This window comes from Cyanistes caeruleus, chromosome 24 (assembly GCF_971803275.1).
Source record: "Cyanistes caeruleus chromosome 24, bCyaCae1.hap1.1, whole genome shotgun sequence".
NCBI lineage: Eukaryota > Metazoa > Chordata > Aves > Passeriformes > Paridae > Cyanistes > Cyanistes caeruleus.
In genome coordinates this window covers 3,978,173-3,993,192 of record NC_141724.1, presented here as the reverse complement: position 1 = coordinate 3,993,192, position 15,020 = coordinate 3,978,173, and the positions used below count along the sequence as shown (strand labels likewise).

General features: G+C 43.7%; 1 protein-coding gene across 8 annotated transcripts in view; it reads left to right on the top strand.

Moving 5' to 3' along the window:
* The window catches only part of TRIM33 (tripartite motif containing 33), a 36,741-nt gene continuing 21,721 nt past the window's right edge, over positions 1-15,020 (top strand). For 3 of the 8 annotated variants that reach the window (XM_086862184.1, XM_086862183.1, XM_086862182.1), the window contains exons 1-4: positions 14-466; positions 11,126-11,244; positions 11,574-11,721; positions 13,870-14,002. In XM_086862184.1, coding sequence (XP_086718310.1) covers positions 40-466; positions 11,126-11,244; positions 11,574-11,721; positions 13,870-14,002 — 827 coding nt within the window. In that variant the 5' untranslated portion in view covers positions 14-39. Of the gene's footprint in view, positions 467-544; positions 1,060-11,125; positions 11,245-11,573; positions 11,722-13,869; positions 14,003-15,020 lie in introns of those variants that run through there. The other 5 variants (XM_086862185.1, XM_023942280.2, XM_086862188.1 and 2 more) reach the window with 3 other exon arrangements.

Here is a 15,020-nt window from a genome sequence, read left to right as displayed (position 1 = left end):
GAGCGTGCGCGGAGCGGGGTCGGGTTCAAAGGAGGAAACATGGCGGAAAACAAAGGAGGCGGCGGCGGTGGGGACGCGGCCGCCGAGGCCGCGCCGGGCAGCGGCGGCGGCCCGGAGCCTCCCTCCGGCTCCCCGTCCACCGCCGCGCCGCCCGAGGAGCGCGAGAGCCCCGGGGCGGCGGCGGCGGAGCGCGGCGGCGCCGAGGCCGAGGCCGAGGCGGCGGCGGGGCCCGGTGCGGCAGCGGGACCCGGCCCCAGCCCGGTGCCGCCGCTGACACCCGCGGCGCCGGGGCCGTTCTCGCTGCTAGACACGTGTGCGGTGTGCGCGCAGAGCCTGCAGAGCCGGCGGGAGGCCGAGCCCAAGCTGCTGCCCTGCCTTCACTCCTTCTGCCGCCGCTGCCTGCCCGAGCCTGAGCGCCAGCTCAGCGTGCCCGTGCCCGGCGGCGCCAACGGCGACGTGCAGCAAGGTGAGCGCGGCGAGCGCGGGGCTCTCCGGTACGTCCCGCCGGGAGCGGCCCGCCCGCCCCGCAGCGCGGGGCTCGCCCGGGCCCGCCTGGCCTCTCCCGGGAGCGCGCGGCCGTTGCGGGCCCGAGCCGCGGTGCTGCGGGAGGGCACGGGCGGCCGGGGCCGGGGCAGTTGTTGGCATGAGGAGTGCGGACGGAGTCCTGAGGGTGTCTGTCGCAGGAAGGAGGGACGCGGACCTGGTGGAGCGGGCGCCGAGTTGGTCAGAGGGATGGAGCTGTGAGGGAGGCTGAGGGGACTGGGATTGTTCAGCCTGGAGAAGCTCTAGGGAGACCCTAAACCGCTTCCGGTGTCTAAAGATAGTCTGTAATAAAAATGGGGACGGACTTTTTAGCAGCACCTGTTGCGATAAGACTGGGGATAATGGTTTTAAACTGGAGCTAGATCGGTTTAGATTAAGTATAAACAAAAAAATGTTTACCGTGAGGGTGTTAAAACACCGGAACAAGTTGCTGAGGGAGGTAGTGGAAACATTCAGTGTCAGGCTGGACCAGGCTCTGAGCATCTAAGCCGTCTAAGATGTCCCTGCTCGTGGCAGGTGAGTTGGACTAATGACTTTTAAAGGCTCTTTCTAACCCCAAATATTCTGTCATTCTCTCCTCTCTGTTTTGTTTCGGCTTTCAGGGGTGGCACAGCGAAGGCGAGTCAGGAAGGGGGTGGGCAGCTCTGGGGTAAAACATGTCTAATTAAATTCAGATGTTCTGTTGTTACAGTATTGCCTGCCCAGGTGGGAACGCTGTGTGCACTGCACCTGCTTTCCTGTGCGCTGAGATAAAGCCTTGCAGCGCTGTTTGTCACCTGTGCCCCGGGGCTCTGCCTGGACAGAACTTGTGCTAGGGAACAGGAGTACACTGCTCCTTCCATGTGTTCTTATCAGAATCACAGCTTGGGGTTAATTTTTCCTTTCTAATATGTGTTCAGGGATGGAATTGAAAAGCTTCTGGAGCTTTAGATGGGGTGACTCATGTGCTGTGGTGTACAGACCAAAGTAGGGCCCTGCTAAGTGGTTTTGCAGGTCCTAAATGGGCTCTATGGTCAGGGAGACCTTGTTTGGTGACACCTTTGCACTCAAACCTTCCCTGTGTTCCCCAGTGAAGGAATTCACCTGGCATGGTAGAGATTTTTTCATCCACACTGTTCAGAAGTTCATCTGGGATGTGCTCTTAGAAAGTTCATCGGTTTTAAGAAGATGATGTATTAAATACAGTTTGACAGTGCACTCAGTAAAGCACTCAGACGGTCTTGTGATCCGTGCTTTTCAATTCCAGGTTCTACATTTTGTGTAATATCATAGAATGTCAGAGTGGTTTGGTTTGGAGGGGACTTAAAGCTCATCCAGTGCCACCCCTGCCCTGGACAGGGACACCTTCCACTGTCCCAGGCTGCTCCAAGCCCCATCCAACCTGACCTTGGGCACTTCCAGGGATCCAGGGGCAGCCCCAACTGCTCTGGGCACCTGTGCCAGGGCCTGCCCACCCTCACAGGGCAGTGATACACCAGTGACATACACAGAGCCCAGGAAGCAGGGTTTATTTTATTATAAATTAGCAGGATTATCTGAGTCCTGCTGTGTCTGTAGGATACAGGTGTGAAAACCACTGTGTACAAGCTGGAATATCACTTCCTGTTGTACACGTTTTAAGAATGCTTGGTGTGCTTTGATGTAGAGTTCATGTTTGGACTGATGCAGTAAAAAAGTTTTAGATGGAGTGAGCAAGGTACAGGGGACTGGAGCATCTTTCTTGTGAGGAGAGACTGTGGGGCTGGGCCTGGTTTGTCTGGAGAAGGGAAGACTGAGAGGGGATCCCATCAATCCGTATGAATATATCCAGGGTGAGTCAGAGGATGGTGTGAGACTATTCAGTGGCGCCCAGGGCAGGACAAGGAGCAGTGGCCATAAATTATAACACAAGAAGTTCCACCTGAATGAGAAGGATTTTTTTTCTGTGGAAGGTGGCAGCTGCCCAGGGAGAGGGTGGAGTCTCCGTGTCTGGACACATTCCAAACCCACCTGGACACATTCCTGTGTCACCTGTTCCAGTTGACCCTGCCTCAGCAGGGGTTGGACTGGAGGTGCCTTCCAACCCTAGCTGTTGCGGGGGTGTCCTGCAGGGCTGTGTGATCCAGCTGTGGTGGCACCTCAGCCTGCACGAGGACAGGAACTGGCAGCAGCTCAGCTGAGGATGGGCCACGAAGAAGCATTTTTATGGGCAGCTCTCTGCACCTTGAGAATAGAATCAGCTGTGTGGCACAGGAGATGGTAACCAGTAAATCAGATAGAAAATGGACATTCTGAGCCTCCTGAGGAGCAGCACAGTGCTTAGTCACGCAGGTTCCTTCCCTGTTTTGGTAGTCACAAAGTGTGAAGTGTTACTTCCACTTCTCCTGATTCTCAAGTCTCCTTCATGATGAGCAGGTGCTTTTTCATGAAGGAAGAATTAAACAGAAGTGGTACCTGTAGCTGTACCTGAGGCAGGTTGCACTTTATTACAGTTTTACACTTCTGGGTGGTGTGCCTGCTGTCTTTCAGCATCTCTTCACACAGACCAGGTAAGTACAAGTGATATTTTCCTTGTTGCTTTCTTAGTTTCAGAGTTTGCTCAGTGAGAACTGTCAGGACTTAAAACAGTAGATACATGTATTTATTGGGTAAAAACTGTGGAAATGGAATGTGAGCTTGGTGCTTGCAGAGCAGTTCTTTGAGTGACAGCTCCTTTCCTGGAGAGAGCAGTGAGGATGCTGGAGAGGTGTTGGGTCTGGATCAGCATCTCTGCTCCTGCCAGGCTCCCACTCCCTTCAGAACCGCCCCTAAAGAAAGCAGAAGAATCATCGCAATTCCTAAAAGTTAGAGAATCCCTGACTAAAGCTTAAAAGAATGATCTGAAGTTGTGGTTTGCTGTATGAAAAACAAGTACTTGGTAGGTTCATACTTGTTTTGTTGGTGAAAGATGTTTATTTTGCTGTTGGTTACATTTATGCGAGGAAAAAAATAGAAGATTCTTGTTTTATATATTTAACATGAAACAAATTAGTAATAAATAAATAAACAAATTAAACATTTGTTTAACATGAAAAGTAGCATCTCATATTTAGTTTAATGTCTTAATTTGTTATGGGAATTTGCATTTTATTTGGTGGATAGATGATTTTGTAGTGGTGTTTCAGCTGTCCAGCTCCTCCTTTCAGATTGAATAGGTTACAAGAAAATGCCTGCATTTGTATCACAGTATTCTGAAATAAAAAACCCAGCTGATTTCTAAGTTAGAGATTTTAGACTGTAACAGATTCTGTAAAACAACTTTTCCTGCACCCACGGCTGCTCCTGCTCCTGGAGGAGAGGTTTTTTTGTGGTTTCACTGCCTGGATGAGATATTTACAATCTGCCTTAAGAAGATTATCTCAATAGAGAGAGCGTGGGGCTCTCCCAGCTCCTTGAGAATGTCATAATTACGATTAGGCTGAAAAACGAGCTGAAAAAAGAGCTGAAAAACTTCCGCAGTTGGCTGTGTGTGTAAACTGAGGAACAACACATTTAGTACCCAGAGCTGTGATATTTGGTATCATAAATAGGTTTGATATGCTGAATTCAGCTCCTGTACTCAGTGTTGTATTAATCACTTAAAGTTTCTGTTTTTTTAATTTGCTGTGAAAGGAGGACATAAAAGGTGTGATGTGTGTGAGGATGTGACATGTCCCTTACATGTTACGTGAGTTTGGTGGTAGTTACTGTATTTTCAGTATAGAAGAATTAAAATTCCTGCATCAAATAAGGCTGTTTAAGCTGTGTAAATGCAGCATCTTAAGTTTTATCAAACTGGATGTGAGTAAACATCACCTGGACTCACTTGATTCTTTACTTTTCTCCTGTGTTAATAAGTGAGGCTCATGAATATATGTTGGAGCCCAGCATGAGTCCTGGAAAATGTTCAATTCATATTCTGGACTTATTAAAAATCTTACTTAAAAAACCCTTAAATTTCAGTCTAAATTAATAGTGTATTGTAAAATATTTCCATCTGAGAACATTAAGGCACATGTTATTTTTATAAGAATATCTGTGGCAGCTGTAAGTTTTTTTTCTTACTAAATGTAATGTATGTCAGTTCAGTGTGTGATAATTGCAGTGTAATCAAGCATTGTTCAATAAACAAAAAAGCTGAGTTAAGAGTGGACCTTGAAAACAGTTAATTATTTTTAATGTATTTTTATTCTGACAGCTTTCAGTCTGATAGCATTGCTCCCTTGACATGTGACGGTTTGTTTCAAGGTCTAATCACTGAAATTAGAGCAGGGTTTTGATGTATGGCTGTGCAGAAATATGCTTGGACCCTTGCAGTGCTGAGAGAAATAAATATTATGCACAAGGAATAACTACTATTGGAATTCTCACCCAATAAATGGTACCTGGCAGAGATTCATTCCTGAGAGGGCCGATTCCCTGCCAAGCCTGAACCCAGAACGGAAGCTGGAGTTACTGGATTGCACAAGTGCTTGCAAATATTTCCTGAACTGGGAAGCTTCCTTGTCATTTCAACAGTGTAAACATCTGACAGGACTTTAATTATCTTACAGTCACTCAGTACTTCTGGGGGGAATCAGGCTGTACTGCCACCCAACCCAAGCCTGTTGTGGAGCTAGATGTCTCCAGTGATGCTGCTTGCTCGACAGAAATTGGGTTTTGGGAGGTTGATTGTCAGGGGATGATGTGATAGGGTTTTAGGCTTGTGCTCACTGATGTCTCCCATGTATCAGCAGAATTTGAAGCCATTCCTTGGCACAAATGTGGTTGGAGTGGTGCATCAGGTGGGGTGGCAGGGCCAGGTGTGTCCGGCCCCACCCCTGGCCCAGAGCCGGTCTGGTGAGAGGTGACAGGAGCTTCCTCAGAGCCTGGTCCAGGTGTGTGCTGTCTGTGGGATGAGCAGTGTTGGCCCATGCTCCTTGGGCTATGGGGATAGCAATTCCTTTATACCTTTATTGCTTTAATCCTTTACTCCTGCTTTCCCTGTCCATGGTTTTGCTGTCCTGCCCTTGGCTCACACCGCTGCATTTGCCCCACTTTGGGAGTCTCTCCTGTACTGGGAACCCTGTGCTGGCCCAGTGGGTCTCCTGGAGTGCTGAGGAGGAAGAGGGATGGCTATCCTTGTCCAGCTGCTGCAGCCTGGACACACTGCCCTCTCGTGAAAGATGTGCTGTTGGCTCCTGTTCAACTCGGTGTCCATAACACTCTTTAAACATTTATATTAGGGAATTAAGTGGGGTCAAAGTTACTTCTTTATCCTCGTGTTTTCATTGTTTCAGTACTCAGAATGTTACAAAACAACTAAAAAATTGATAAAGATTTTTGTGCTACACATCAGGGTTGCTCTTAAAGGAGCTGGATGGTAGGAAAATAGGAATTTTAGTATGTAAGTAGAGGTGTTTAGGAGCACAAGTGTTTGAGGTCAATGTTTGATTAAACTTTGAATTTATAAAGTTGAACTACAGTGTCATGATGGAGAGGATCTTTTGGGTGCTGCTGAGGTGCAAAGTGATTTTTTGATCTCGTACATCATGTGCATGCTCTGCTCTCCCTTGTTTGTGTCCATGATCTCATCAGATCATGCTATCCTCATTCAGATCAATAACTCTCTTAATTATTCCATTATTACTTTTTGTTTTGTGTGAGATTTCAGTGAGATTGGGTTGGGCTGTTATGTATTTATTTTAAGCTGATTAAAGTCAGCTTAGACTTGAAGCCAACAAGTGAATGTGGATCCTTCAGTGTGGTGCTTCTTATAAAAGTTCCTTATTTTGCTTTAGCTCCTTTGGTGGTTTTAGGCAGTAGGTAAGTTTCCATGGCTTCTTGTGTGTTCCCCTTTCCTTTCACCCCCACATCCCCCTTGTCTCCCAGGGCTGGAGGCTCCCAGGAGGCTTCTGTAGTGTTGGTAAACAAAACCTAAAAAAACAGATTAGAGGATGGTTGTAGGTGGGTTTGGTGGGGAAACAGGTTCATTCTTACTGGCTCAGGAAGCCTTGTTGTTGTAGAGCTGGTCTCTGAAACATCTGAGGGAATTCCAGAAGGAAATGCCCAGAAGGGTGGGTAGGGAGCAAAGAAGATGCAGAAAATTCCAGGTTTTTTTCTTGTGCAAAAGCAATGGGTATGAGTTGAACACACTGATTCCTGAATATGAAGCTGGAGTGGCATGAGCCAACACTCCAAAGAGTTGGCATGAGCTTTCACTGGAGTGTCTCTGTTTTGATCCTACAAGACTGTAAATACAGAGAAATCCACCTTTTCCCTTCCTTTGCTGTAGCTCTCAAGCATCCTTGAAATTTGGCAGTATTTTAGTATCCTTGGAATTGATATGTCAGCCTGGAGAAAGCAATTCTAAGCAAATTTTTAATATTTGTTTTATTGAAACTAGTTCAAAATGAAACCTGTTGCAAAAATTACCTGTTTTGAGATGCAGTCAGAGGAGCTTCACTGGGAAGTGTTAAACTTAAATATATGAGTTTAAATATATAAGAGTTCTGAGTTACAATTAAGAAAAATACTTGTGTTGCATGTTTAGGTGTGAATTGGGAGCGGCAGATTAAAAAGCATCTTCCTCTTGAAATCTGAAGGTTTTTGTAGTGTTCCATAGTGATTTGCTGCTGGATTGTGATGCAGGGCTTTTAGCAGCCTTTCTGTTTTTAGGAAAACAAAATCAACTTTCCTCCTTAGTTTACTTTGGTTTTGTGCTTTCTGCCATGCTTTGATGTCTGGTGTAGTTCAGTGTGCTTTATCTACACCATAAGCACTTAAAAGGATTACAGAGATGCTGCTCTCATTAGTGTTCTTACCGTCTTTGGCAAATCAGGAGGTCTGATGTGCAGTGTAAGATGTGCTGCAGTTGTATAACTGTCAAGGAAATCTGTGTGCTGGCATCTCCCTGCTCGGCCAGGACCTTCTGGGCTGCTGGTGAGAGCAGGTCCTGGCCTCAGCAGGAGCTGCCAGCAGAGCTGGAGCCTCCAGGAAGGTTCTTGTTGTGTCCTTGGTTTCACTGTCACAGTGATCTGGGCTCCCACTGGGGCAGGAGCAGTCCTTCCCAGGACACGGATCATTCTTGGGATGTGCCAGATTCCCATTTCCATGGTGTGGGCTCTGTCCCAGCTCCCATCAATGTGCTGGGGAGAGCTGCTCCCAGGGGTAGGTTCCTGTAGTTCTTACGGATCCATCCCTGACCGCACTCTTGTGTTTCTGTCGATGCTTTGTGTTGGTCCTCAGCTCCAGAAAGTCTCTGTTTGTCCCAGGAGACTCCATGGGAGTGTGGCACAAGGAATCTGGGAGCTTCATTCCTCCCTGAATCGTGGGCTGGGGGCTCTGGCAGGGAGGAGCAGCTCAGGTGAGAAGATGAAACCCCTCTCCCTTTGAGCAGGGTTGGCAGTGCCAGGCAGGCTTTTCCTGCCTGCTGGACTGGAGACTCGTAGTCCAAATTTCCAGATAGGAAACTATTTCTGCTTCTCCCTTCAGTCAGCTTTAGGCAGGATGAAAGGAAAAACAAAACTCCATATGGGCTGAGCGTTGTGTGTTGCAACAGATGGGGGGCAAGGAATTGTGTATGATTGGAAATTTTTGCTGTTCTGCAGAAGCGTGGGAGCAAAAGCAGAGTCTGATCCAAACTTCATCATTAATTTGGACTAGGACATAAGGGAAGGGGAAATGTAGTGCAGAGGACTGTGTTTTTAGAGTGCTGTGGAAGAGGAGTAATGAGTGTTTGTGCTCATGGTTGTTACAGGTCTTACACACTTGAGGTGTGTGATAGAAACAAGTGGGAAAATGGGCAGTGTGGATCCTTTAATGTACAATTAAAGAAGCTTGGAAGCCCACTCCTGTTACCTGCAGCTCTTATAAAATAGTTCATCGTTTCCTCTGGCCTTTCAAGTCTAAAAGATGATTCTGAATTTCTTCATGGAAGTATTGATATCCGCAGAACCATCTGTGGGTGGCTGAAGTTTGTAGGGTGCTGAATTGTTATTTTTTCAGGACCTGAAGCATAACTGTGTTCCTGCAGTTAATACTGAGGGCAGGATTTTTGTGACAGCATTCTGGAAGGCACAAAGGAACTGCTGCACAAAGTGTTTCGGACCCTCAGTGCAGGGTTTCACATGGTGTGGTCAGAACTTCTCGAGAGAAACTTCCCTTTTCTCCTCTTTTTGCTTCAGTGCTGCTCTTGTCCTCTGGAGCAACGATTTACAGCTCAAAAATAATATGAAGCCATCTCTGAGGACATAGGAAACCTTGATGGTAATAATTGGGCTTGAGGGAGATCATAAACCAGTCTGACCTTCATAATTTGTATGAATGTGTCTAATTCTAGTTCAGCTGCAATTTGCAAAATAGGTTTGATCTTTAAACAGTAATTTTGACTATGTGCTAATGCTTTTGGGAAAGCAGAGTTACAGTGGGAATGTTTGTACCAGGGCTAATGTGTTTGATTTGTTTGATGCAGAAAAACAACGTAGTAAGTTCTGCTGGAGTGTAAATGGGATGATACTTTTATATTTACTTTTATTTTCTTATATAAGTTTTTTAAACATTGAAACTGACATTGAAAACTTGTTTTTCTCAGAGATTAGTTTGTGATAAAATACAGTCTCACTAAGGTTTTGCTATAAACTTTGTTAGCTCACAAATCATCTCAAGTTTTGACAGCTGAGAATTTCTTTTTTCTATGTAAATGCTGTTTCAGTGTGATTTTCTCTAGTTCTCTCTCTTGCCTCACAAAATTAGCCACATCTGTATATTTTCATTACATTCAGTTTCTAGTACAAATAGTGCTGCAGCAGTTTATTTTTTATTAGATTAAAAGACCAGGATATTAGATGTTTAGTGGCTCATATATTATTGGAAAGCTACTGCTGCCAATAAAGGGTGTTGAGATATGGAAAAGGTGTGTAATGTGCTAAATGAGAATGACAAGGCCTTGTCTTTGGGTTTTGGTCTCTTGAGGTGTGTGCAGGTTTTATTTGAATGTGGAAGTGCAAAAATTAGGTTTTGGACTGTGAGAGCAGGACCTGCCCATCCCCTGTGTCCTCTGACAGGGGCAGTGGACAAGGTGGAATTACCCCTGGCCAGAATCCAGCCTGTGGGCTCTCACTTGGATCAAAAAGCTTGATTTTATTGAAGCTTTCATTGGTTACTTTAAAACCAACACAAAAGTTGCCATGCAGGAAGGTGTTTTCATCTATAGGATTTGACTTGCTGTTGTCTAGAGATTACAAACCTTGAGCTTCTTCTGTTTTGTTGTTCTCCTGAAATATTTTGTGTGTTGGACCCAAGGTAGGACTAAAAATTGAGTTTTGGTTAGGTTTGGTTTGGATGTAGTAGTTTTAATGGTAAATACCTGAAATTTTTGTTCTGTGAGTATATACACTTCAGCTGGTATTCCCTAAAGAATTTTGTCTCTCAGTTGTAAGAAAACCTCAAAGTTCAGCATATGAAGAAGGTTTCACTGTGTGTGAAAGCTCTTGTATGTGTAGCTGCTGCAGTACTGGTTATTTCTCATATCCTGCTCTTGAGATCTGTTTGATTTGGTGAGACAGGGAATTTTTAGTTGGATTATTGTTGCTCTGCAGTGAATCTCCTGTGTTCTGAAGCCATCATTAATTTTAGCACTTGAAAATATTAATACTACTCCACTACTAATGTAATTAATCTCCCTGAAATAAGGCCTGCTGTCCTAATTGAATATCCACGAAGGAGCTGAGCATCATTTAATTACACTCCTCAAAGTTGTTTTAGTGTATAAAAATACCCAATGACTTGGAAAGCTTCTTGAAGATTATATTCTCAATAAATTGTATAGGAATTTGATTTAAGATCAAATGACACTTCTTTGAAGTGTGAGCCACTACCTAAGTTATAAATAGCTTTTCAAACCTTTACGGGGGTTGTTCATAGACATCTTTAAATGTCAATTTTGTTCATGTAGTAACTTCTTTGCAGCTCTGCTGAGGATTTAAAACTAATTTAGTGATTAAAAAGGATAACAAAACAGGATGCTGGTATTGTATTGTTTCATCTGATCTCATGGAAATAGATTATATTAAAAATCTTCCTGGCCTGCCTGGGAGAGCATGGTCCTGCCATGGTGTTTTCGGAAACATCACTAAAGTCACCCCAGCTACCTGGGCACAGCCTCTTAATGCTTGTCTTGAGACAGGCTGGACCACAGACTGTTCTAAAAAATAATTAAAAACCAAATGTCTTGAGTTTTGTAATCTAAAATGAACAGAAGAAAAAATTAAATATTCGCTTGGAGAGAACAAATTACTTGGCTAAAAAATAGGATTTTTTTTGAAGAAATAAGTAGGAAAAAAAGTATGATGTAGAAATTATCCCACCTAGGTGGGGGAATCCTTTCCTGTAGAGATTTGTGGAGGGTTTTTGGGATTAGTTGAGGAAGTATATTTTGGGGTGAAACCTGTTCTACAGCTGCAATGGCTGGCTTTTAATGACAATATCAACTGTGGAATCCTTTACCCAGGTGAAACAAGGAGTGTGCTTTGTGTTCTGTGCTCCTGGCCACGTTGATTTGTGAGTTTTGTTGCCCTAAAGGTCTGTGGGCTGCTGTGTTTTGCAGTGGGGGTGATCCGGTGCCCGATCTGCCGCCAGGAGTGCCGGCAGATTGACCTGGTGGACAACTACTTTGTGAAGGACACCTCAGAGAGCCCCAGCAGCTCCGACGAGAAGTCAGAACAGGTAGGGACCTCCCTGCCTGCCCAGCCTCGGATTTCTGGGGCTGTCAGTGCTCCCCAGTACAATTCTGGTGCCTTTTCCCCAACCCTCCTCTGATTTCTGGGACATCAGTGCTCCCCAGAACATTCTAGTGCCCTTTCCCCTGCCCTGCTCTGCTCTCTGGTCCTGTCAGTGCTCCCCAGAACAATCCTGGTGCTGTTTCCCCAGCCCTTTCTGCTCTCTGGTCCTGTCAGTGCTCCCCAGAACAATCCTGGTGCTGTTTCCCCAGCCCTTTCTGCTCTCTGGGGTTGTCAGTGCTCCCCAGGACCATTCTGGTGGCTTTTCACCTGCAGGTGTGTACCAGCTGCGAGGACAATGCCAGTGCCGTGGGTTTCTGTGTGGAATGTGGGGAATGGCTGTGTAAGACCTGCATAGAAGCTCACCAGCGAGTAAAGTTTACTAAAGATCACATGATCAGGAAAAAAGAGGATGTGTCATCAGGTGAGTGTTGGGTGTCTCTTTGTCCTGCATGTTCCAAGAGCCTTTGCTCATTATATGTTAAAAGAGAGGGGGAGGATGATAGAGATAACAACCAACTCTGTGTCTTTCCCCCAGGATTTGGGAAAAACACAGTAAAAAGTTACCAGTTCAAAATTAGTGGCTGTAATAATAGAAGAACAGAATTTATGACAGTTATACATATATATTTAGTGATACTTTGTGTAGTTTGATGTCCAATGCCTTTGGAAAGTATTTAGACTCATTCTTAATTATCTTTCTGTTTAGTAGAACAAGTAACTAAATGGAGGGGTTGGAATCTGGAGAGCAGAGGCATATTGATAGTCTTATCCATTGTCCAAGAAAATTACACATTTTGCTGCATTTTGTTATAAGAAGCAATTTCTGTTCTCGCTGTAGAAATGTATATATAAGTTTATAGTTGCCATCAATATATGGTGTTACTTTGTATTGATATTGTTGAGAAAATGTAGAATTTTAATCCATTTTAGGTTTAATCTCTCAGTGAGCAAAATTTAATACATGAAGTGTGTGTGTAGGGTTTGTTTAGGTGTGCAGCCTTATTAGAAGTAAACTCTTAAACTGTTGTTTGATCATATAACATTTGTAGCCTATTGAGGTGATGTGGAAAATCATCTCAGAACAGGTCCAAGCTATCTGGGTTTTCTCATGTATAGCCTGTTGAGGTAATGTGGGAAATGTTCTCCAAAAAGGTCCAGGGTATCTGATTTTAGCTTAAAAAATTCTACTTGTAAATGGGTTAAAAATTCTTTTTTAAAGTCTTGTAGGTTCTCAGTCTGTGCCTGAAGAATGATCATACTGAGGAAATCTTGACACTTTGCTCTCTTCATTTAAATTAATTTAAAATTAATTAAAATCTTCATAATTGTTTTGTTGTATCATTTCAAAGGAACAAACAGTACTTTTCTTTCTGAAAATGGTTTAATAGTTAAAAAGTTTGCTGTTTGAGCTTAGTTCTTTCAGACACGGATCTTATTTCCTTTGCTCTATCAAATAAACCTCATTTTGGAGAGGCTTCTCTTTATGTCTTAATGAATATCTTTAATAAGAAATGTTATCCATTTAAGATTAAATGCATTAAGCCTCATAGATGAGAAACCCTTACATTCAATCAAATTATAGGGACTGAGAAAGAATTACTGCTGTTTTTACAAGGAATGCTAAATTGTGACTCTCAATGTGATATTACAGCCCAGCTTTCCCTTTGATACCTGCTGGGAAGGAGCTGGAAAGTGACTGTTCCAATAAAATAAACTTTCTGTCAGAAGTGTTGTTAATTGTGATTGTGGGGAAGAGCTGGTCATTGTGTTTTTCTCTTCTTAAACTCAAAGATGTGCCCTGGAGATTTTAAATTTCTCTCAGTGAGTGGCAGCTGTAGGTTCATCAGCTCTTTCTTTATAATAACTTGCATGATATAACCAGCTTCAGAAATGTTAGAGTGAGGGAAATGTTCATGTTTTAAACCTTACCTGCTGTACCTTCCAAAGGCTGCTTTCCTCTTTGCTAAACTCAAAATATCTTCAGAACATGGTGCAGCACTTTTTTAGTAAACCCAGAACTATTTTTTTGCCATGACTTGTTATTTGGGGGTTTAAGTAACTCTTAACACAGGGAACATTTGCTTTGCAGTTCCCACTTCAGTTGTGTTTGACTAAATAAGGTGTTTGAAGGGATAACCTAGAAAACCCCATGGGGTCAAAAATAAAAAAGTTTGAGAGGTTTGACCCATGCTTCAGTGTGTCAGAGGTGAAATTGTATGGAATTAAATCTCTATGAGCACATATACGTGGTGCTGGTGTTTGTGTGCAGTCTTACAGGGCCTTTTGGGTGCTCATGAGAAAAGATTAATTTCTCCTTCTCCTTGAATGAATAAAGTGAAAACAGCTATTAACCACTGGCACAGTAAATCAGAGTCATGAAGGTTGCAAAAGACCTCTGAGATCATCAAGTCCAGCCCCTGACCTGATGTACTCACAGTAACTGCAGCATGAGAACAGACCTGGAGGTGCCTTTGCAAGTTCTTGGTTGTTACTGGAAGTTAGTTGTTTTGCTCTTCAGATTGTCTAAATTTTCTTTTAAAATGCACAAATGGTTTGTTTTTAAAAACAGAGGCCGTGGGAGCATCTGGTCAACGTCCTGTTTTCTGCCCTGTCCACAAACAAGAGCAGTTAAAACTTTTCTGTGAAACCTGTGACAGGCTGACATGCAGAGACTGTCAGTTACTGGAACACAAAGAACACAGGTACAAATATTCCCATGTCTTAACTCCTGTGGTGTGCTGTCTCAGAGGATGAAGTGGCATTGATGTGAGCTGCTTGTGTTGGAAATTCTGCTGCATTTAGTGCTTGTTGGACTGAAACCATCCCTTGCAAAGGAGAACTTGAGTGAGTGATGAAAACTTGGTCAGTTGGTTGAGTTTTGTCAAGTCTCTTAAGATCAGAACCAAACAAAGATGGGCTGAGGTTTGATGTGATTCAGGTGTTAATTTGCTTGGCAGTTCCCAGGGCTGTCACTGTGTTTGGGATTTGAATGGAAATTCCTGCAGCCCTGAACACCTGGTGCTGTAAAAGAAGCAAAAGTGATGGAGTGAGTCATGGGTGAGGTAATTTTCTGAAAGGGCTTAGATGATTGTGCAACAGTCTTTAAGGGAATTTTGTAAAGGAAAGTCTAAATTTTGCCTCTTACATTGGTATATTCTTCTAGTGCAGAGAGGAAAAATTGTTTGGGCTTAGTTGGTTAAAAGTTGCCTCATTCCAGGTAAAAAGAAATGTTGGATTTGCCTGCGCTAGAAAAAGAGTTGGAACTCCTTTAAGACACATTCTGAGTTCCTGCTCTTTAGCAGCTCTGTCATGTAGTTGTTTGAATGTCTGAACAAATATTTTTCAGTGTTATAAGAGAGAATCTGGAGAGAGCACATTTATCAACCACTGCACCACTGCTTTTCCTTAACTCTTCTCTGTAAAGGTGTAATATTGAATTTAGAGGTGTTTTTTTCAGAACAGTGATTATTCTCAGACTGCTACAGCAGCCTGTGGAGAATTTTTACTTTTGAAATTATTCTTATTAAAACATTAACACCCTCAAATATTCCTGCTGTGTTCTTTCATAGGCTTGATCATAAGCATCCTGGATGACTCCCTGATCACAAAGGCTGCTCTCCTTGATATATTCACTAACTTGGTTTCTTTGCATCTGTTTTATGCATGTTGCTAATAGATTAACAGATGGATCTTGTCTTACCTACCTGTACTCTTCCAGAA